The sequence below is a fragment of the Paramormyrops kingsleyae genome, chromosome 3 (assembly GCF_048594095.1).
Source record: "Paramormyrops kingsleyae isolate MSU_618 chromosome 3, PKINGS_0.4, whole genome shotgun sequence".
Lineage (NCBI taxonomy): Eukaryota > Metazoa > Chordata > Actinopteri > Osteoglossiformes > Mormyridae > Paramormyrops > Paramormyrops kingsleyae.
Genome location: NC_132799.1, coordinates 8,389,537 through 8,412,013, shown reverse-complemented (window position 1 = coordinate 8,412,013; position 22,477 = coordinate 8,389,537). Strand labels below are relative to the sequence as shown.

General features: G+C 45.3%; 1 protein-coding gene across 3 annotated transcripts; it reads left to right on the top strand.

Moving 5' to 3' along the window:
- Positions 1-3,132: 3,132 nt before the first annotated feature.
- Positions 3,133-19,243, top strand: LOC111858333 (uncharacterized). Of its 3 annotated transcripts, none has more exons than XM_023840020.2 (5): positions 3,133-3,332; positions 3,627-3,860; positions 5,413-6,337; positions 16,870-16,927; positions 17,046-19,243. In XM_023840020.2, exons 2-5 carry the CDS (start codon positions 3,657-3,659, stop codon positions 17,059-17,061), a joined length of 1,203 nt encoding a protein of 400 aa, XP_023695788.1. In that variant the 5' UTR covers positions 3,133-3,332; positions 3,627-3,656; the 3' UTR covers positions 17,062-19,243. The 3 variants fall into 3 exon arrangements, with proteins under 3 accessions (XP_023695788.1, XP_023695772.1, XP_023695778.1); XM_023840010.2 differs by having other exon boundaries at positions 3,233-3,332; positions 3,630-3,860; positions 17,046-19,242; XM_023840004.2 differs by having other exon boundaries at positions 3,198-3,860.
- The last annotated feature ends 3,234 nt before the right edge of the window (positions 19,244-22,477 follow it).

Sequence of the window (22,477 nt, the reverse complement as noted above, 5' to 3'; positions counted from 1 at the left end):
TGGGTTACTCTCTTTGCTTTTCACACCGTACTTTCTAGAATAGGGTTATTCAAATCACGGTCCTCGAGGTCCGAGCACTGCTGATTTTCCAGCCTTCCTTTACCTGTCAGCCATGTGTGAAGCCTCTGGCCAATCAGAATCAGTCATGATTAAACTAGTTATCTGGGAGAAATGAAGACAAGGATTTGGAATCGAGGGCCAGCTTGGGGTTCAGAACTTCACTGGATCAGCCATTCAGGGAAATTGGGCGACACTATTCGAAATGTAGTGTCTGTGCACTAGTGAATCCGCGTGCTCCTGAAGTTAGTTGTAGTTGAATCAAGTAGTCAAGAATAAAACGGAGAAAGCTTTCTGCCATCTTGTGGATTTTTCCTGTTATTACTCGGGCTAGTGACGGCTCCTGGTACAGTAGTAGCTGACCTCCCTTAGGGCTTTATCTGTTTAAGCCGTGAATCTTTCTTTATTGTATAGCACAAGCTTTGTAGAATACGCCTGCGCACCACTAGGGGGAGACAGGATATCATGTTCAACGAACACCATCATGGTTTTCGTTCTTCTGGATACGTTTTCTGAACGTTGTCATTACAACCATATAAGGATAAATACAGTCTACTGGGAAGTTACATTATGCAATAAATTATGGTCATAACTTCTAATTATAAAACCTTGATCAATAGCTGATCAAGCAAAGTTTGCCAATCAGTATTACTTTACGAAGTCAATCCTTCTAAAGCATTCATTTAACACCCCATTGTGAAGATGTCTTTTCCTACAGATCCAATTGTTTTCATATAAATTTAATGTGAAACTCGTGGCTAGTATGTTACTGGTACAACATGCTATTTTTCTCTGGGTTCAAACACAGACTTTTCATTTGCCATAAGCCTCGCAAAATGTGATCCCTCTCAAGCAGGCCAAGTCAGGGATCAGTCAGTGGGCCCAATATTAGACCTGCATTAAGGTATCAAACTTCATTTACATTTTTAACTGTGTTGTGGAAAAAGTATTATATATAGTAGGCTTGTGGATTCCAGTTTGTTGTGTGTTTACATGTCCTCCCTAGTTTGCTGTCGTTTTCCTCTCACCTTAGTATGTGCCTCCAATTGAACTAGTATCCCATCCTGCTTCCTGGAATAGGCTCTCTTGTATAGCGCAACAGATCAGTGGTCATGGAAAACTGTGCCTCTTTGCCGTTGGCCCAGCAGTTCCCACTGGCCATCTTGCTTGATGATGCCCTTGTGTGTTTCTCTTGTTCTCCTGGGCCCCTGAATGGCTCTAGGGGCCGAGCACGTGGCTTTGGAGGATGGTGTTGTGGAAGTAAAATTGGACATCCGTAGGCCCGGGAGGGGAGGCATATTGGGTCTGTTATGTCTTAGGCCTTAGGCCAGAAGAGATTGTTTTGAATACTATGTGACCTCGCTTTGTGATAGCTGCCTGCAGTTGGCTCCGCAGAAGCTCGGACCTTGGAGAGGCAGACAGTGGAGCAAAGGGGGGGAGAAACCACTTGCAGGAAGAGACTCGAAGCCACCCCAACTGGTGCACAAAGAGTTATAGCTTATTAAAGTAGTTGTAGTAGTCAATATAATATGTCACGCAATTGATTGCCTCATGTTAATCATACTTATGTTAATCATACTAATCATATGTTAAGCATGTATCTTCAGCGATTCAGGGACAATATGTCAATGTGTTAATCATTAATCAATGGAACACCCAAACATTAACAGTGATTCAATGTCATATAATTAATATCTATATACATATCTCATGTAGAGTCTAGAAGCCGAGGCTGTCTCCAGTAAGTTGCGTATAATGGGTGGACTTTACCTTGCTACCAAAGTGAACCAATGGAGCGGGAGAATTGTGTTTGTTATACGTTTCAGCTTAGTTTGTTGATGTTTCATGACCAATCAGGACTTAGAAGTCCTGGGAGTTATGGTTTATCTACTGGTTGCTCTGTGTGCTGGGGGTGACTTGGTACCAAGGGCCAGAGTGTGATGGGAGCGCTTTGCTGAACTTGCTGGAATAAAAGAGATTTTTTTTACTCGCCAAACTAAGAGGTCCAGACTTTTATTCTAAGTGCTTGATTTATAATTTTTCTACCACAGTGTCTTTTGTCTTGAGTTCATTGTAATATGCCGCAACTGTTCCTTGTTGCCCCGAGTCCCTGTGATTGGTTGAGTTATGGTTCCCACCTGTCCTGCATCATGTCTTCTTAGTTGTGTATTTAAGTTCCTTCTTTTGTTTGGCTCCTTGCTGATTCCTTGTGGCTGGTTCCCTTTGTTGCTTTAGCTGCTGCCTTGTGTTTTTGTGCTGATTCCTTGGACTGTATAGCTTTCCTGAGTACCTCCCTGCCTTTAGTGTTGTGGTCACGGTGTTGCCCCCTGCCTTGATTTCTATTGTATCAGTTTTGTTTAGAACCCTCATGGTTCCTTTATTTTCTGGTTAGCCCTTTGCATTAGTTTTGCTAATAAACTCCTTTTGTTGGAGACTCTTCGTGGATTTAAAGATCTACATGAAACTGTTGCCATATGGATTTAAACAAGCAACAACAGCCTCATGTGCATAACAGTACCAATTAAGTAATAGTGAACAAATTAAGAAATATATTATCTTCAATTAATTAGAACTTGAGAAACTTCACTCTGCATTAGACTACATAGGTTGCCATAAGTATAACATGTTAAATCAGAAGTTTATCTGGCTGAAGCCTCACACCTCCACAGCTGGCTGAACCCATGTGTGCGGAGTTGGCATATTGTCCCATGGATAGATGAATGATTTGTCTGACACTTTTAAGGCTTTTACATTTGTACAATTTATCACTGCAAAGGACAGTTTAACGCTCGATGTAAATTACTTCATCAGTCAATGACATCAGTCAGACCTATAGCGAAATAGATAATACAGATAATACTGTTCCCGGGTGAATTTGCAACTTCAAATATTCCAGCATTTTATATTTTAAAATGCATAGCGTCTTATATCTGGTGTAGGAGCAGAATACCTCTGTCCTGTAGGGGGCGCTAGGCAGCAATGAAACGCGCTCCTAAATCCCACGCAAAAGCAGACAGAACTGGGCGGGAGGAGGGGGAAAAAGAGGACGCTTTCCACCACTGTGTGCCAGTCCTTCTCGCTGCAGTCACGCTCTATCCCTCTTTCCCTTTCCGCTTTGCTTTTCAGCCAACGCTGTACCCTCCCTCGATGCGCTCGCTGGCAGCGCTCTCTCTTTGCAGAGGCTGTGCACGCCGTGGGAGGCGTGTTCACCAGCGGCCTGGGAGCCGGCGAGGCTCTCCTTAGTACAGAAAGGATGCAGGAGCAAGGGAAGCAGGGTAATTATTATAAGTCGCAAGATTTACATTTTTATTTTTAGGGGAATTAAATGTACAGTCTTACCATCTTGCAATTTAATTGGAATAGATATATAGGTTTTTTTTCTTTGGACGTTAAATTCGGGATGGATTACCGAGAGCAAGAAAATATACAGTATATATAATAAACTGTACAGCATTTTTTAGCAGCATAATTTGGAATTGCCGGCGTGCTGAGGTTTACGCTCCGGATTTTTAAAATAGTGTTTTTTTTTCTACTTGTGTCCGTATTCGAATAACTTTAAATCCATGGAGAAGACGACGCAGCCCCAGCTTCAGCTGACGATGTCCAAAAACGCCGAAAGTCCAGCCGAGGATATATCCAAGTTGACGGACGACGATTTGCTGAAGTGGAGCAAGGAAGACCTGGTGCGGAGGCTGCGGAAGGCTGAGGACGAGAAGATGAGCCTGATGCTGGACCACAGTAATCTGATACGCGAGGTTAATCGGCGGCTTCAGCAGCACTTGAACGAAATCCGCGGATTAAAGGTGAGGCGTCCTTGCCGGTACCGAGGAAGTTTGGTACTCGGCACACACCTTTACATATACTGTTAGAGTAAGTATGGACATATGGAGATATGCTACTTCATGGGTAACTCTAAAACTGCGAAACAATTTCAGCAGCTATTTTTCAAACATTTGTGAAATGCTATAGCGATTAGACAATGAGATCGTTTTAGTGAGGTATTATGTATGCTGAATATGCACTGAAATGGACACACACACACACAATTTTAATATTACATTTACATTTGAATTGTTTTCATTTGAATTAAATATCTAGGACACTTCAGATATTTTTTAAAATATGAGTTAAATATGTCGGTGTTCACACCCTGAATGTGCTCAGATCAATCCGTACATAAACTCTTTTCATATTCAGTTTTAAAAGGTTACTACGATGTTAGGTTGCAACCTTATTCTGAGCATATCAAGGGGGGGGGGGGGGGGGGGGGGGAATCGTATAGCGTGACCATGCTTAAGTCGGATGAATCATGTGACCTGGAATGTTACGTTGGGCTTGGCGAGAAATGCTGGTTAAAAAGGAAGAAGATAGTTGGCAGAGAGGCTGAGAATGAGAGTCACTGGTGGCTCGCGGATGAGACTCTCTAACAAAGGTGATTTAAAGGCACAGGTCATGAAATTTAGACCCTGGGCTTATTAGTGAGGGATCTAGTGAGGCTAAGATGAAGTGCCCTGGAAGTTGCTCAAGCCAGTGAAGCCAAAGCCAATACGTGGAAAGTAATTGGGCAGCCGTGACTCCTAAGCCTGGCAGAGACGCCGAGGTCACGACACGGGGGGGGGGGGCAGTGGTGTAACCAGGATGCCACCCAGAGGTGGGCATTCAGCAAAGGTGTAAATTTGGGCTCAACATAGGTAGTACCCCTCTGCCCCCGTGAACTTGCCGTACTCCCTCAATATTGGCAGGGGCATGTGCCTATTGTCCAAACCCAAAACTATGCCCTTGGCATTTGGATAGGTTGGGTGCGCACTGGTATTTGAATTGTGTCAGAGGTTTTGGGGGTGGGGGGGGGGGGGTGCATCCCCTGGTGGATAAAAAGTTGTCAATATGGGGGGTGGGAGGGTGGACAATGGTAAAAACGGTGAACTAGGGGGACAATTCTATTACATCACTAATGATGATATATTTGACTCATGGGAGTTTCACTTAAAATTGTTCTGAGGGCAGAATGAAAAATGAATGGCTGAGAGATGACCAATCAGATTGTAGAGGAGGTGGGTCCAAGCAACTGGAGGATGTGGGACCAACCAATCAGATGTCTTGGTCCTGCCTCCTCTAACTACTTGGACCCACCTCATCTGCAATATGATTGGTTATCTCTCTGAACCAGTCATTTTTCGTTCTGTCCTCAGAACATTTCTGTGTAAGTAAAACTTCCACAAGCATATACTTGGTCTGAATATAGCATATGTTATATTCTGAATATGTTGGAAATGAAGTTTCAGATGAGGAGCTGTTGTATAGCCTCTGTATTTATCCTGTGTTCTGTTTCTCTTCTGCTCTACTTCCCTGTCCAAGGATGTGAACCGGAAGCTCCAGGAGGACAACCAAGAGCTGCGGGACCTCTGTTGCTTCCTGGACGACGACAGGCAGAAGGGGAAGAAGGTGTCGCGGGAGTGGCAGCGGCTGGGCCGCTACAGCGCTGGCGTCATGCGCAAGGAGGTGGTCTTCTACTTACAAAAGTTAAAGGAGCTGGAGACGAGGCAGGAGGAGGTGCTGAAGGAGAACCTGGAGCTGAAGGAGCTCTGCCTCCTGTTGGATGAGGAGAAAGGCGGGGTGGGCAGTACTCTGGTGGGCTGCCGGAACTCCGTCGACAGCCAGGGCAGCCCCTGCCCCACGGCGGCACCTGGCTCTGGGTTACCACGAGACCTGGGAGATGGTAGCAGCACATCCAGCGCGGGAAGCACGGACAGCCCCGACCACCTGGTCCACAAGCAGCAGCCATTGGCGTGTTCTGGGGCAGGGAGCAGCCCAGAGCTCATTCACAAAGTCAGGACTGGGGAGGGGTCCATTTCCGAGCCTCTAGGGCGGCGCCGGAGCACCAGCCCCGAATACTCCATCCCACTGCTCCCTGCATGCCGACCTCGCTGTGGGTCGGTTTCCACTCCCGACCACAAAGCCCTGCGGGGGCAAAGTCCTGAGAAGCAGGGTAAATCCTGTGCAGACCGGCTGGCCCAGAAGCACCTGCTTGGGGTCGGGGCTGGGCCAAGCAGCCAGGAGGCCTTCCAGAAGCTCAGGGGCAGCATAGGCGGCGGATGCAGCAGCCCGGAGACCAAGCAACAGACCCTGATCTCCACGCCGGAGCACCTACAGAAGGGACGAGTGGTGGGGAGCGGCTGCCCCGAGGTCAGGCTGTCCAGCCCCGGCAGGGAGGTGCTGCAGAGGAGGCCGGCGGGGGAGGACTCATCACCGCACCACCGTGGCCTCTACAATGGCATGAACGGTGGGTGTCACAGAACCACATGCGCACACACAGCAAGAGCTCCGAGTTTTTTCAATATTATTATTGGCAGTGAACTTTGCGTCTATTACGCCCATAATCAGACACTTCAAAGGCAGGTTTAAACTGGGGGGATTTCATGGTGAGCGGTTCTAATTCTGCATACCGGCTGTTTAAATAAACAGATGCATTGTTGACAGACATGAGGTTTATTTGTACTGGGGGGGGGGGAACTTGCCTTGTTGGCAGGAAGAGTTTTTTTGCCTGGGTTCTGCAGGACTGACATGTTCCGAATTTCAAAACGCGGCCAGTTTGCAGAGTCTCACTATGTTTACTGCACCTCGGTGATGCCTCAGCCAGGTGCAAGCCCCGCCCCCGTGAAGCTTGCTGGCTCCTAGCGGGTCAAAGGTTTTTTTAATGTGTGTGTGTTTTTTTTTTAATATGCCACTGTGCTTGGTAAGGAGACACCCCCCCCCCTCACAGATAAGAAAGCTGAAAGCAGTTTAGTGCAATAGAGCCACTGGATATTTTTCCGGAAGCAAATCACTTGCTTTGCTTTCTGACACAAGAGATAACTAACAGCATATCGTTTAAAGGTAATTACACTGGGAAGGACTGCAGTGTGTCTTTTAAAGCAACGGGATAAAATGTGGCTTTTTTGCCTTGAAAGAAATACCAGAATTTTGAGTCAGAAGAATCGTTTATGAAAGACAAAAAGCAGCTCAAAATGTGCCAGATGCAAAGGGTCGCCTAGCTGATGTCAATCAGCCGTGGCAGATTTTGAGCAGAAAGGACAGTCACCCCCAAGGTGGACGTTTTGTCCTGAGTTAAAGACACACCCACTGTTCATTCGTCTGTCCAACACGCCAGCAGCAGCCTGTGCAGCTCAACCTCTGAATGATTATCATTCAATCAAATGGTTCAGGGGTCATATGTTCCCCGTCCACACATTTCACCCCTGCACCTCCCTCATTTTCTGTCCGTATTTTAATGCCAGTGGCCCCCGTTTTTGTGAGGGTACACATCTGCCTTGCTGTGTAGGCAGTTGTTGACAGATAGCAGTATCCTTGTATTTTGGAAAGTTTGCGGGAGGGGGGCAAACAGACCACGAGCTATGAGAGAGCTTACAACAATCCAACGAAAGTCCACAGTTCAGAATTCACATCAGCCTCCCCCCCCCCATGGTGCACGCTGACCATATCATCATCTGACCATCTCACAGCTGGCTCTCCATAAATCACTGGGGATTATCCTTTAAGAACCAGGCTTATTTCTGCAGACTTCGGGTTTTTTTAGCAGTGTTCTGCTTGTACCAAGCAAAGAGCACAGTTATTTTAATGAGGATTGCACTGATTTAAAAAAAAAAGATGGTTTGCTGGTCATTATACAAGATCAGATTGTTTCAGTTTCAGAGAAATCTGTGGTTTGGTCCTGTGATGCACTTAAGGTTTGTAGTCTAATGATTCCTATAAGAAAGACTCACATCCTGTCTGTGTGACGGAATGAGGTACTTAATTCCTTGCTTGGTGGAAATCCTGCATAGATACTAGTGTGGTACCCCAGTGCTTACGGTACTGTGGCTTAATGCGGCTTTCCTGTAAGAACCGGGGGCGTTTGTGCTTTATCCGTCACAATAAGCGAAACAGGACGTAGGAATCCAGTTGAAATTTTAGACAACTCTGCTGGCTTTGAAGTTCCTGAGGTCTAGTGATGCACATGACAGGACAGCCCATATTAGCAGCGGGCGAAGCCGGGACAATTAAGGTGTTTTCAGTCAGCAAACGTCTGAATCAACTTTAAGTCAAATGGATTCTCCGATCAGGATTAAGTGAAGCTGGAATACTTTTAAAGGCTTTGACTCTTAGTCTCTGTGTAAGATTCAGTCCAGTGGGGAAGACCCACAATGCCCTAAGGGATGACAAATTAACTAGTGATTTAATGCTGTGACAGCCAGTACAATCTGATGAGAGACTATAAGTATGACCCTCAATTGACCTTGATAATCAGTTATAGTCTGAAGAGGCAGTTACAGCTGCCCTGAGAATGACCTTCATTGACCTTGAGAATGACAAACTCTGATATTCTGCCTCAGAGTAATTTTGGGCATGAGCCACATCACCCTTAAGAATAATCCTCTACTGTGAAATCCACAAAGGGATGTTTCAGCCCCTGTGCTCGTAAAGGGAACACAGAATGTCAGTGTGTAAGTCATGTTGGTTGTAAAAATGAAATGAACCTATTTGCATGAGGATAGGACCCATAAACAGCCCTTTCTGCATTTTTCTCTTTTCCCCTGGCTGGGACAGTAATATTCAGCTTAGCCTCTTTGCACTAATTTCATTTGGAGACTGAGAACTCCTCATCTGCAGAGAATTAATGGCAGCATGCTGCAATGCAATCGTTCCTCCTCCTGAAGGAGAGAATGCAATGATATGGCAAAAAAAAAGACAGCAGGCTAAAAGGCTGGCATTCGGGAAGCCGAGAAAGCCAGAGTGATCTCCCGGACGATGGCAACCAGGTTGCAACCAACGCAGCAGGTCTGGGTGTCAGATTAGTATCGATCTTCATCCTGTGGTGTGACCCTGATATAGATGCATTTGGGCTTTTTGTTAATTTGTTGTTTAAACAGGTGGGTATTGATTTCAGAGTTGAGTTTGCAGATGAATGTTAAGTTACTTCTGGTGTTACATACAGTATGAAACACAATTCCATGTTCGTTCATTCATTCATTCATTCATTCAATGACATTCATTCATTCATTCATTGTCATTCATCATTCATTCGTCTGTTGTCATTCATCCATCATTAATTCATTGCCGTTCATTCATTCATTGTCTTCATCATTCGTCTGTTGTCATTCATCCATCATTCATTCATTGTCATTCATCATTCGTCTGTTGTCATTCATCCATCATTCATTCGTTGTCCTCATCATTTGTTCAGTATTCATCATATTGTTAGCAGTATAATGGCAAATAGACATGCTATGTGGAGTGACTGCCGTCACGTGACTGTGTATTGTATATCTGGGGGTGGGGCTTGTGCCAGTGACCTCTGTCTGGTGGGAATGGGAATCAGAAGTGCATCTGTGTGCCAATGGGGCTGTGTTACGCCCAGGCATGCTATAAAAAGTGCACTGCTGGATAATATTACATAGTCTGTCTGCATGCTCAGCTCCCCTGACTGCATGCGGTGTTGAATACGCATCCTTCATCCTGCTGGGGTTCCAGCTTCACTGAAGGGGGTGTGGCCTTCCCTCTGACAGCTACCAATCAAATTTATGCGGGCCAGGGTTTTCCTGTGGCCTGATCCTCATGCCCGCCATAGGCTACTGCTGTTATTTACATATTTTCACATTTGTATATTCTGTTTCTGTCCAACTATCGAATGTTACAGAAAATATTCAACAAGAAAGTCTTGGTGGACCGGTACTGGTTTTGAAGTCTAGGTGCCTGAGGTAATTAGAGATTATTCTCTCTGTGGCATACGCATCCCATCTGTTTTAATGTGTAATTATAGCCTCTTGTAATTTATTATCAAAGCCAAAGCTGCTCTTATAACAATGAAACATATTTCCAGACCCAGTTGAGTGAACCTGGGCCAAGGTGTGTAAGTTGTAGACCTGTTGTTTTGCAAATTACAGTGTATTGGACTGGAAATAATAACGGGGCCGACAGCGCTGATAGATCACCCGAAATGGGGCATGAAATTCTCTCAGCTGGGCCCGCAGAAGCCTTGCTATTGCCTATTACTTCTGGCAGGTTTTTATTGCTAAGCAACAGTGGGCACTCATCTTTTACTCCGCTTGCTGTTTTGTGTTTATGTGTGTAAACGGATGCCGCAATTTGCTTACTTTTTTTCCAGATTTTTTTAACGCCCCTTGCGGGGTGCACGTGGTGGCACAGCGGATAGCGCCGTTAGCCTCACTCCGCTATGGTTAGGGTTCGATTCCCACCCCTAGCTCTGTGCATGTTCCCACAGGTACGTCCCGGCAGTCCAAAAACATTACATTCGTTTGTTTAGCGATAAGCAAATATTTGCACAAACTTTCAGGCAACCTAAAGGGCATCAGAATAATGGCAGTACGGGGCTGAATGGTAAGACGTCTATGGGTCGGTATTGATACAGACCTTATCAAGCTGCCTGGCTCCCTGCCCCGCTATGGAGTGTCCCAGCAGCACGCCGATCTCTCAATAGCGAAGGAAAAAAAACAGAGATAGCTGTGCTCCACCAGGGCGGCAGCGTGGGGGCTGAGCCGGGGCCGCTGCCTGGGGCCGGCTTACCTGTCTGAGCCCCGGATCGTCGTACTGCCCGCTACACAGCCAGCTGTCATGGCTCCACAGATGGAGGAGGACATGCTGGATACTCTGGAGGTGCCAGGATTTCTCAGGCCTGTGCAGGATCTGGTGGGGGGTCGGGGGGGGGAAGAAGAGCGATGTGGAGGGAGAAGTGTGGAGTGATAGAGGAAGTGTAGAAGAACATCAGTCGGAAGAGGAAATGAGAACTGGTATTAATCTGCAGAAGGAGGACCGGGCACATGCGCCGGCGTGACGGGCAGCTGGCGGTGCAGCAGAAGCAGCGAGGGCTGCGGATGTGGCAGCGTGGAGCGATGGAGCGCCGCCAAGCCGGCCGGACGCGTGCCAGGCAATGAGTCAATCAGCTGGCAGACGTTACGCAATGCTGGCATGGCCTCGGCAATCGAATAATTATGCAAGATCTGGGGGGAACAGACACCTTCCGTGGCCATTTAAGAAGAGCAGTTGCGCTGATTCAGCCTCCTCTCAGAAATCCGGGACCTGATTGGTTCACTGCTGATGATGTCACAGTCCTCCTAGTATGCAAATGTGTTTAAATCAATCACTATGGATAACGGTGTGTACAGATTAACTAAAAGTAATGTAGCTTCAAGACAGCTAGATTCCACTATTAAGACACTGTTTGAGTAATAGTAAAATGGATTCCTATCCTTACACTTTGCAGTCTAAGAGTCTGTACAATTATCCCTAACAACAGGTTCTTAATAAGTCTTAACAAGCAATTAGTCACATTCTGAGTCAATAATTGAAAAAAAACCTATTTTTCAATTGTACTATTGCTTTTGACAGCTACTTTACAGGGGCCACATATCACTGGTGGCAATGAAAATTTTAAGTACATTGAGGCTGAGCAGAAATGAAGGTCATCCAGTTCTCAGTGGGAGGGATGTTTAAGAGGTAGGTCTATGTGGCTTTATGGATTAAGGGCTAAAACTGGGCCCCAAAGCAGCAGGGAATGGATGGTGTTGGACCTGTCATGTCCACACAAGTCGGTCATTGGACTGGAGGTCCTTCACCCACAATGCTTGTTGTCATCGACAGTGTTCTGCCTTTCAGCAGTACCTCTGCTTTTGCTCTATGCAGGCACAGTGGGAAAAGTGATTATAAAGGAACTTGTTTTTGCTGCTTTCAGATTTCACTTGTTCCTCGTTTGTCCTCCGCGCTGTTTCAGTTACGAGGACTATTTCAGACAAACAAACAAAAAAGAAAGCAATGCAACATTAAGACGAATCAGAAATAAATCATGTTTGTTCCTTGGGGTTGTTGTTTTGGCTGATGTCACAGCCCTCAGGATGAAGGGTAGCAAAAGTCTCAAAGCAAAGGGAAAGACCATTAAGCATTAATGCGCCAGTGCCTTGGGTGACGGTGCGGAATTCTGGGATACTGGAGGACTGAAGCAAGCTGGAGATGAAGATCTGCTGCCAGTGGGAACCGTTTCCCATTGTGTCTTTACTGCTGCTGTTAGCAGTGATTAGTCTCCATCTCCAATGGCTACTGCAGGCCACTTGTACAGCCAGCCCACGAAATAGGCCAGCAGCTGCTTGTCTGACTCCAATTAGCATTACCCTTTGAAGCCCCCCCACCATTATTTATAGTGAGGAATAATTTGCATATTAATCGGCATCTTCGCCTCTTATGAACTGAACACAAGCCTGGTCGCCGTCAGCTGCCAGTGCATAACCTTGACACGCGACTCGGAAGGGAAGATGCGGTAGAAGGAGCTAGAGCCCAGACTCATAATGGAACGATTGTTCTTTGTAATTCTAGAAGTAGTTTTGTTACAACAGTATTGTTTGTTTTGTGCTTTAAGCCGAGGCATTGCAGCTTTGCGGGCCCCAGCCTGAGAAGAAATCCATATTTTAGTCCCTAGGGGGTCCTGCAGGGTCATCAGATGGACACCAGCCAGTCCAGAATCTGCGCTTTGACTTGGCACCCTGCTGCTTTGACTTGGCACCATGGTGCTTTGACTCATTACCCCTGTGCTTTGATTCTGCACTCTGGTACCTGGTACATTGACTCGGCACTCCAGTACTTTCACTCTGCACCCTCGTGCTTTGACTTGGTGCCCCAGTGCTTTGACTTTGCACCATGATGCTTTGACTCAGCATACTGGTGCTTTTACTCTGCACCCTGTTGCTTTGACTCTTCACCCCTGTGCTTTGACTCTGTACTCTGATGCTTTGACTCAGCGCGCAGCGTCTCCTGGTTAGGGAAGCTTCCACAGACGCGGAGAGCGCTTGGGGTCCAAAGGTTGGGCAGATGCCCCTGTCGCATGTTTCTGGGGCAGCTCTGAGGGGCTGCCAGGGCATCTGTCACACACAGGAGTACGACGCAGCTAGGCTTCATGGGGGTTATTGAGTCTTCGATCATTAGAGAGACCTAGAGGCCCCAGGAGTCACCTTTAGGAGACCTGTAATGCTTTACACCAAAGGGCTGCCTATATGAAAGAGCAGCACCTCAGTGAAATTCATTTATATTGCTGTAACATTTGTATGTTGGAAGAGGCATTTTTTGTACTGGATGTCATCCTAAATGAGTTCTGCTTAATCGCTCAACCGCAACCGCCAAACGATGTGGCTAGCGGCGAAAGCCTTTGGTCAGATCGTGGGCATGACTGCATCTCCATCCCTATTGGGCTGCCATTCTGGTCACATGACTGTGGAGAGACCCTGCCAGGCCCTCGCATCTCCAGCAGGACGACAGACAGCCAGTGCCCAGCTGCGATGCCAGATACGTCAGATGACGCACGCATCATTTTGGGGGAGATGAGCATGACGGGCACTTTATACGATGCTGAATAATGAATCCCCGAATGTCGTTACGGAAATCATTATCTGCCCTTAGGAGAGAAACCAGCAAGGTGTGCACCTCAGTGAGAGAGGATAATGTATCCTAGATGTTCCCCCAGCTTCCATGGCCTGTCAGAAAAGGGACCTTGTGCACCATGTCCATGTACCTTCATTAGCACCAGCGCTGTGACAGATTCACCAGGGTGTCCAAGAGTAACCCCACAATGGTAGGACAGCATTGAATTACCGACAGAATAGGAAGTGGTTCAGCAAATCAGGACAGAACACAGAAAATACACAACCGGTCACATGAGATTAAAATGCAGTGTAAATGATGACTAATCAATAATAGGAATTCATACTAGCAAAGCCTATGAGTGCTTATGCTATTACCTCATTGCAAAATAAACCCTGAAACCCACACAGGCCTCTTTTCCTTTTCCTTGGGGGGGCTTGCGTTCAGTTACAGTTTTATTACCCATAATACCTTGCCAGTGTCACTGTGGTGAAAATGACAAAAAAATGCTACTCCGAGCATGTGTGTTTGCCTAGTGATGTTGTCTTTTTTTTTGCTTTGTGGTAAATAATTAATGTTGCATACTGAAAATTGTGCGATGCAAAATTAAAAGATATCGATTTTTGTCCCATTCCAGCCTTATGAAATGCTGAGAATTGCAAAGCATGAAGAGAGGCCATTTTAACCTTCCAAAAATGGGGAAGTTGGTTCAGATAATCTGTTTTGCAGTTTCGCTTAAAGAGTCTGAACTCTAAGCTCCAGTAAATGACTGAAAATGTCTGAGAACCAGGACAGAGCTGAATGACGTTCCCCTATTCTCCTAATTCTTTAACAAGAACATTGTCACTGAGACCTGTTGAGTAGTCATGGCAACTGATACTTGATAACAGTGATTTTACAGACTGTCAGAATACCTGAGCATGTAGCTGACGCGAGCTTGGGGGTGGTTTTGTATTAAGGAAGGAGGAAGAAACCTTTTGATCAACCTTTTGATCCGCGTCTTGGTTTGGAAAGCAACAGATTGCAAACATGCTAATTAATCTGCATTGTGGATAGACATACACGAAGCAGGCATCTAGAGTAAAGCTGAGATCTTGTGCGAAAGTGGGCAGTAGTTTCTCCCAGTGTCCCTGTGCTTCTGCAGAACGAGAGCTGCTGGTCTGAATTACCCCTAATGGGGAGAAAATGAAACCAGGCAAATATTGCAGGCCGGCATTTTACATCCCATAGTAGGCCAGGCAGTGGAACCCTTGTATAGGCCAATGACAAGACAGCGGGAATCGAGATGCACGCAGGTTGTTTTTGCATGAAATACCAGCACAATTTCAATTCATTTTAATGAATTACAACTATGCACCAAGCTGTTGGGCGGCAGAGACAGTGGTGTTTGTTGTGTACATTTTGGCTTCTTTATGACCCGATTTTCACTGCTGGGACCATGCTGAACAGTCAGGACAGTGATTTCCGACCGATTGATTGGAAAGTACTCAAGGTGTTTTGGAGATGCTACAAGCAGAGGGCACAAGCTTGCAATGGTTTTTGCAGACGAAATTAATCATGGTGACTAAATATAGTCTGATGTTTCTAAAAAGCGGTGGAAGGATATTCAATTACAATGATGGTGAATGTCAAAAAAATATTCAGGCATCTTTTTTTAAGTCATAATAAAGTAATGGCTTATCTTAATATTGCACATCGTAAAGGATTTGTTTTTCAGTGGAAAAGCCCCTATAAGGTTTTATTTTTAATTTTATCGTCGCTGACATGTCACTGTGCAAACAGATAACATTAAATCAGATGTTTTTCTGACAGATAGTGTCCTTAGGGTTGGATTTATGTTGTGTGTTTTCTTTGTCCAGTGTTATCAGTATCAAAGACGTGACACATAAATAGTTTATTTATCATTTGCAATCACTATATTATAGCTAACTTCTGAAATGTACTGTACCACAGGCTGGGAACCATGAAGGGATTAACAGGCACTTGTTCTGGAGAAATTTTGAGCTGTGACTCTAGGTCTCACTGTAGAAATCTCTGCCCAAACAAGGATAAATTATCTGCCGCGTGTAATTTTTTTCATTTCTGCTATATTTACTGAAGGATTTACTGTTCTGGTGAAATTTTATGAACAGCACATTCTCCTATATGAATCTCATTTGCTCTACAAAGACGTCATAGACGTCAGAGTCATAGTCATAGTCGTAGTATTAAACCCATCAAGGAGCATGACTGAGGGTCCTGATATGAAACGTGACCTCATAATATTTGGATATTGATGCTTCAGACAATAATAGTAATACAGTTCCTTGCAGTATGGCTTTCTATGGCTCCACGATAGAAAAAGAGCATTAAACTCAAGACGCTCTTCCCATGACTTTAGAGTACATAAAGTGTGCAGACAGCCCTCTTACACTAGTCTTCAAAGTTAAACCCTGTGCTCTTTAAACCTACTTCGAAAGTCATAGATCAGTTGAAGGAGTCGCTCCTGATGTTAGCAGGTCAATGCAGGTGCAGGTCCTACTTTGAGGTCTTAAGATGTGACGCTATGAATCATTCATGACCCAATATGTGTCCATTACGGGAGAATAATTGCAGCAAAAAGATGAGCCCCATGTGAAAGAGGCAGATGTTCTTTCGAAGCTTGATGCCAAAACTACTGCTCATGTAACATTCCTGGTCTTTCTGTGTAGCTCAGAAGAACAAAAACCTGATTCCTCTGAAGTGTGTGTGTGTGTGTGTGTGTGTGTGCGTATCATTGCAGGTTGGTGTTAACAGAAGACTCCTTTTAACACCATGTAAACACATTGAATCACACCTCCAGTTGCAGGTGATCCTCTATTGCCTAGACAGTGTGAAACCAGTGGTGTGTGTGCTGGGGGCCCGGGGGGGGGGGGGAGGTGGTGCCGTGAGAAGCAGACAGGAAAGCCAGACACTTAAATCTAGCTTAGCCAGCTGTCACCGTGGCGACCGCAGCCTCGGAGAATGGCTATTACTGAAGCTGAGACCAGGTCTTGACCCTCCCCGATCCCATGTTAGTCAGTCCGTCTATGGCTAATGTTGGTTTGCTGCATAAAATGACTGCTTGGGTACTCGCAGAATAGACTTTTGAGAAAGACAGGCTCATTACATTGCTCTGACACAGCAGTAATACATATTGGATGAGTAAGAGAGGAATTGTTACCCTTTGATCATTCCTGGGGCCTCAGGTTCACAGCTGAAGCAACACTGAATTCTTTCAAAATATTATTATTATTTTTTAATTACTTGTCTTCCTGTTGGCTCAGCTTTTACAGGTCTGTGTCCACTGCCTCTTTGTCTCTAGCCTTCATGCTCTGAATAGGACTTTCTGCTGACTATCTACTTGTTGCCTCCTCGTCAAGCTCTTGAGAACATCATCCTGTGTTTGTTCTGCAGTTCTGATGTCGGCTGGCTGTTGCACCAACACCTGTCGAAGTGTGAAGCTTTGGGACAGGTAGGAACTTCACAAACCTTCAGAGGAGCACTCTTTCATGCTCTCGTTAAAATACATTTACGCCCATACCTCTATGAAAGGTCACCGACTATGGTACCTATCACGATTTCCCTTACAGCTTTGACGGATCTTGACTTTTGCTGAGACTGGGTCCTTCTGTAGACCCGAGAAGTGGTTACCTCCTGGCCCAGCAGAGACGGGTGGTGCTCTCCATTCTCCATTCAACAAGCTGCAGTTTCCACTGGATGCAAACCCAAAAAGAACCACCCCTCATGAGAGGCAACCCCACAGGACATCAGCAGTCGCTCCATCCATGTCCCCTTGTACTTTCTGCTTTATACGTTGTGTCTCTACACATTAAAAGCCTGCCATCAGCATTGTGGGATAGACGTGGGTATAGACCTACCTCCTTGGAGAATAAATCATATAACAAAGCAAGAGGCAAACATTTTGCCCTTGTTGTTTACAGCATTTACTCTACAGGATGACTTGAACCCATATCTGTTGAACTTCAGAGCTGGGTCTATAGGCGTTCATCAGTTCTAAGAGGGTTTGGGGACTGAATCTTCTCTCCCAAACACTATGTGCTCCTCTCAACTGCATGTGAACTTTCATGTCCCGTACTGGTGTTACGTACGAAACATCACAAACATCTAGATGCTCCCCTTCTACCATACTCGGCCGCTACTTTCTAAATTTTCTGTGATTTTTTTTTATTATTATTATTGTTGACGGAAATAAGTATATAAAACAAAGTAAAAGAAAACTTTATGTTTTTAAGAGATGTAAAGAGTAGTTTAACAGTTTAGTTTTCTATATATAACTACTACTATTATTATTATTTTTGATGTACTGATAATATTATAATAATAATTATTATACCCAGAGATGAATGTATAAGATAATAAAGTGTCTTTTTTTCTATAAAATGTTTGAAAGGTGCTTTTCACATAGAGTCACAATGTATGGCTTTCATTGCCTCTCCTAAAGCACATTCACACAGATGTACACGGGCTTACGCAAACGAAAATGTGTTGAAAAAAACATGCAAGGCCATAGTGTAGCCACTAATCCAGTGTTTCCCAACCCAGTCCTCGGGCAGCCAGTCCACGTTTTTGCTTCCTCTCAACTACCAGCGCACCTGTACCAGGTATTCGGTGTTCCTGATTGGCTGGGAGCTGGGAGGGAGCAAAAAAGTGGACTGGCCGGGGTTCCCCCGAGGACTGGGTTGGGAAACACTACACTAATCTATGTCAAAATGTGTGTTGGCTATCAGAAAAGAGTGAGCTTCCAGTGTGAAGAGCTGTGTGCGCAGCCTCTGCTCCAGTGTGTTGACCTTTAAAGACACAAGGAGGTGGTAGGCCTTCAGAGGACCGTGTTTACACACCTGGCTCTGGGCTGGGGTTCGAAGCGCCAAAGCAGATTCTCTTCAGTAAGCATGAGTCATTTGGCCCTGGACACCTCACCGATATGGTGCTAGTACAGAAACTATTAATACTCACCTCTTTTGTTATAGGGTCCAAGAAATAATCGTGCTTGCAAAACAATGATTTTGAGAAATTCTGAATATTGGCCTGTACACAGCTTTGTGTTTGAAACAGTTCAGCTATAGATTTGGTCAGGGCAGGACTACCAAAAACCAACAAGGGCTGGGATCAATTTTCCTTTGTTGTAGATGTGCCTCATCTACATTTAGAAGTTCTCTTTGTGTGGATAGTGGAAGCATCTTTCAGACCACAGGGTAGGTTAGCATTGGAGCATCTTTCAGACCACAGGGTAGGTTAGCATTGTAGCATCTTTCAGACCATAGGGTAGGTTAGCATTGGAGCATCTTTCAGGCCACAGGGTAGGTTAGCATTGGAGCATCTTTCAGACCACAAGGTAGGTTAGCATTGTAGCATCTTTCAGACCACAGGGTAGGTTAGCATTGGAGCATCTTTCAGGCCACAGGGTAGGTTAGCATTGGAGCATCTTTCAGACCACAAGGTAGGTTAGCATTGGAGCATCTTTCAGACCACAAGGTAGGTTAGCATTGGAGCATCTTTCAGACCACAGGGTAGGTTAGCATTGGAGCATCTTTCAGACCACAGGGTAGATTAGCATTGGAGCATCTTTCAGACCACAGGGTAGGTTAGCATTGGAGCATCTTTCAGACCACAGGGTAGGTTAGCATTGGAGCATCTTTCAGACCATAGGGTAGGTTAGCATTGGAGCATCTTTCAGGCCACAGGGTAGGTTAGCATTGGAGCATCTTTCAGGCCACAGGGTAGGTTAGCATTGGAGCATCTTTCAGACAATAGGGTAGGTTGGCATTGTAGCATCTTTCAGACCATAGGGTAGGTTAGCATTGGAGCATCTTTCAGGCCACAGGGTAGGTTAGCATTGGAGCATCTTTCAGACCACAAGGTAGGTTAGCATTGGAGCATCTTTCAGACCACAAGGTAGGTTAGCATTGGAGCATCTTTCAGACCACAGGGTAGGTTAGCATTGGAGCATCTTTCAGACCACAGGGTAGATTAGCATTGGAGCATCTTTCAGACCACAGGGTAGGTTAGCATTGGAGCATCTTTCAGACCACAGGGTAGGTTAGCATTGGAGCATCTTTCAGACCATAGGGTAGGTTAGCATTGGAGCATCTTTCAGGCCACAGGGTAGGTTAGCATTGGAGCATCTTTCAGGCCACAGGGTAGGTTAGCATTGGAGCATCTTTCAGACAATAGGGTAGGTTGGCATTGTAGCATCTTTCAGACCATAGGGTAGGTTAGCATTGGAGCATCTTTCAGACCATAGGGTAGGTTAGCATTGTAGCATCTTTCAGACCATAGGGTAGGTTAGCAAAGCGATGTGGCTGATCTTCATGCCTCGGTCTGAATTGGCTTCCCTTTGTTGAGTTTGCACTTCTCCATCAAGCAAACAGTCCTCTGATCTCTAATTGACAGCAGTTAATATTTTTATCTATAAATACTGAAGCTGAAGGATTCTGCTTGGCGTTCCAGGATTCACGAGCGCAGTAAAGTTCAGTGATCTTTTAGAAGCAGCACGCAAACTATAGCTCCACCATGTCAGAAAGCGAACCATTGGATGCATTCATGGTGCTCTGTCAAACCAAATATCTCTAAAAAGGAGTCTAGTTATGGAATGATCCAATTAAGATAATGATGCAAAGTTACAGGAAGTCAAAAACTGGTTGAATTATCTGGCTAATAAATAAGGTAGAGCAGAAAATAAGGTAGCGCAGAAAATACGGTAGAGCAGGAACATTTGCATTCCTTTCCATACTGATTACCCTTCATTTGTCTGACAGTGGTGTGAATGTTCCCTCGAGTAAAACTGAAAAAATGTGATTCGGATCTAATAGTGTATTAAAAATCATGTGACGTCAAAAATAAAGAACATCATTCTAGTTCTAGTGCAGTGAGTTTTATTTAACGCATATTCATACTAGGCCCTTCAACAGATGTCAAAGTATTTAAAACAGAAAGCGGAAGGCCCCACGAAAACATGCAGGACATTTCCCGTTGAACAAAAAGGAACGTTCTCAATTTTGCCGCCCCCTTGTGAAATTTCTGTGATGGAGTCAGACTCGAGGATCCGTCTTGAGTTTTGGCCTGCATCAATAGAAACCGACTTTCGAATCGAACGTTTTTGGATTGTATTTAAGGATCCCAATCCGGGACGGGTTAGGACTGTAATCACTGGCATTCATCGGAGCCAGCAGAAGTGAATAAGTGAGCTTTCCGGTTCAATCTGGTCCCCGTGAGGCAGCTGCTCCATCATGTGGTGTTTAATGCCGGCAAACTCTATTTCTGGACGTTCCTCTGTCGCAGTGTTTCGCTCTTTCTCTGACATTTCCGTTTTAATACTCTCCCCAAATGACAGATTTTCACATCTTGGCCAGATTAAGAGTGGGAAAAAGAAAAAGAAAAAAAACACAGGGTGGCGGGAGAGAGTGTCCTTTAGCCTGCCGCTGTGATTAGGGTCGCGGCGTATCTGCGCTCCTCACCGCGATTGCTTTGTGCGTCTGCTGTCCAATTCATTGGCTCACCGGTCAGCTGAGACTAAGATAAAAGGCCCAATAAACCCTTCTTCATTAGCTGTTCGTTTAAATATTACTCCTCCAGGAAAACTGGCACACCATTTAAAAAACCGAATGTTGTAATTACTATGCTGAGGAGATGATGGAGATATGGCACGATGGAGCTTTCCTCTGGACGCCTTTCAGATTGCTGCCCGACACTCGAACGTCCCTCAGCAGGAGGAATCAGAGAGAAGCTGTGAATAGGCGAACATTTATACCACGGCATTGGGATGTATAGTGAGGTTCTGGCTTTTCCTGTGTCCATTCATGATGCATGTGCTGTTTAAGGATGGATCTGTGTATGGCACTTTTGCTTCACAGCTGTAGGGTTTGGAGTTTGAATCCCCTTTCCGTGTGTGTGTGTGTGTGTGGATTATGTTCATATTACATTGTGGGGACCAAATATTTTGACGTTGTGACTACTTTCCAGGTCCACACAAAGATCTGTGAATGCAATCAAAAACTAAAAATGCAAAAAGTCTTGTATTTTATTTGGTAACTTATGGTTAAGGTTAGGGCTGGGTAGGGGTTAAGGTCGTCATGTTGGGATTAGAGTTTTCCCCATAGAAATGAATGGAGAGTCTCCACAAAGATATAATTACAGACCTGTGTGTGTGTGTGTCTGTGTATGCTCTGCAATGGACTGGCATCCCTTTCTGGGTATCCCCAGCTTTGTGCCCTATGCTGCCTGACATAGTCTCTAGGCATTGCCATAACCCTGACTTGGATAGAAGATAGAGGTGTTAGAATTTTAACATAGGTTTTCTTAATATCAATTTATATAATCCACTGAAATCAGCCATAACTATTAAAGGACATTGTACCGGTGCAAGATGCCACAAGTAAGTTGTGGAATCTTCTTGTGAAATCTACTTGTGGAATCAACTAAGAGGTTGGAATCTTGTAGAATCTTCTGCACAAAGACGTGCAAGACGTGCCCCTAATGCTGCAGGGCTGCACCTATCAGAAGCACTGAGCCCAATCGAGGCCTTTCGCTCGCTCTCAGACATCCTTTCCCACTCAGGCCATTTGTACGTTGAGCACGTAACATGTTTTTACGTTCTCCCAATAACCGTTAACAGCGTACACATAAATGATCCAGCGAAAGATGCCTTTCACACGTTGTTTGACCTGAGGTGTGTTTTACAGGTTTGCAAGCTAAAGGGCGCCGCCCCCTGGTGGCTATGAGGGGTTGGGTATCTTCCCGGAGATGCGGCAGTGCGAATAAAAAGGCATAGGAGAGACGTGCAAGGATACAAGCCATAGTCCTCTTGCCATCTGTTGCCTCCCTCCCCTCCATGAGGGGTGATCCTGAATCACACACATTGAAACCACCGCTTGAGCTTCTTTGGTTTTTGTTGTGAACATCGCCGCCCCCCCCGTCACCCACCTCTCTTTCCCCCAGAGTAATTACACACCTGCCACCTCTGAAGCCTTCATCATATCACTACAATCAGCCACTGAAAGCACCA

Excerpts from the sequence above, each read along its gene's own strand:
- LOC111858333 (XM_023840004.2), top strand. The coding sequence starts at position 3,621 with ATGGAGAAGACGACGCAGCCCCAGCTTCAGCTGACGATGTCCAAAAAC. Across the intron at positions 3,861-5,412 it reads ACGAAATCCGCGGATTAAAG|GATGTGAACCGGAAGCTCCA; the intron begins GTGAGGCGTCCT and ends TCCCTGTCCAAG. Across the intron at positions 6,338-16,869 it reads CCTCTACAATGGCATGAACG|TTCTGATGTCGGCTGGCTGT; the intron begins GTGGGTGTCACA and ends TTTGTTCTGCAG.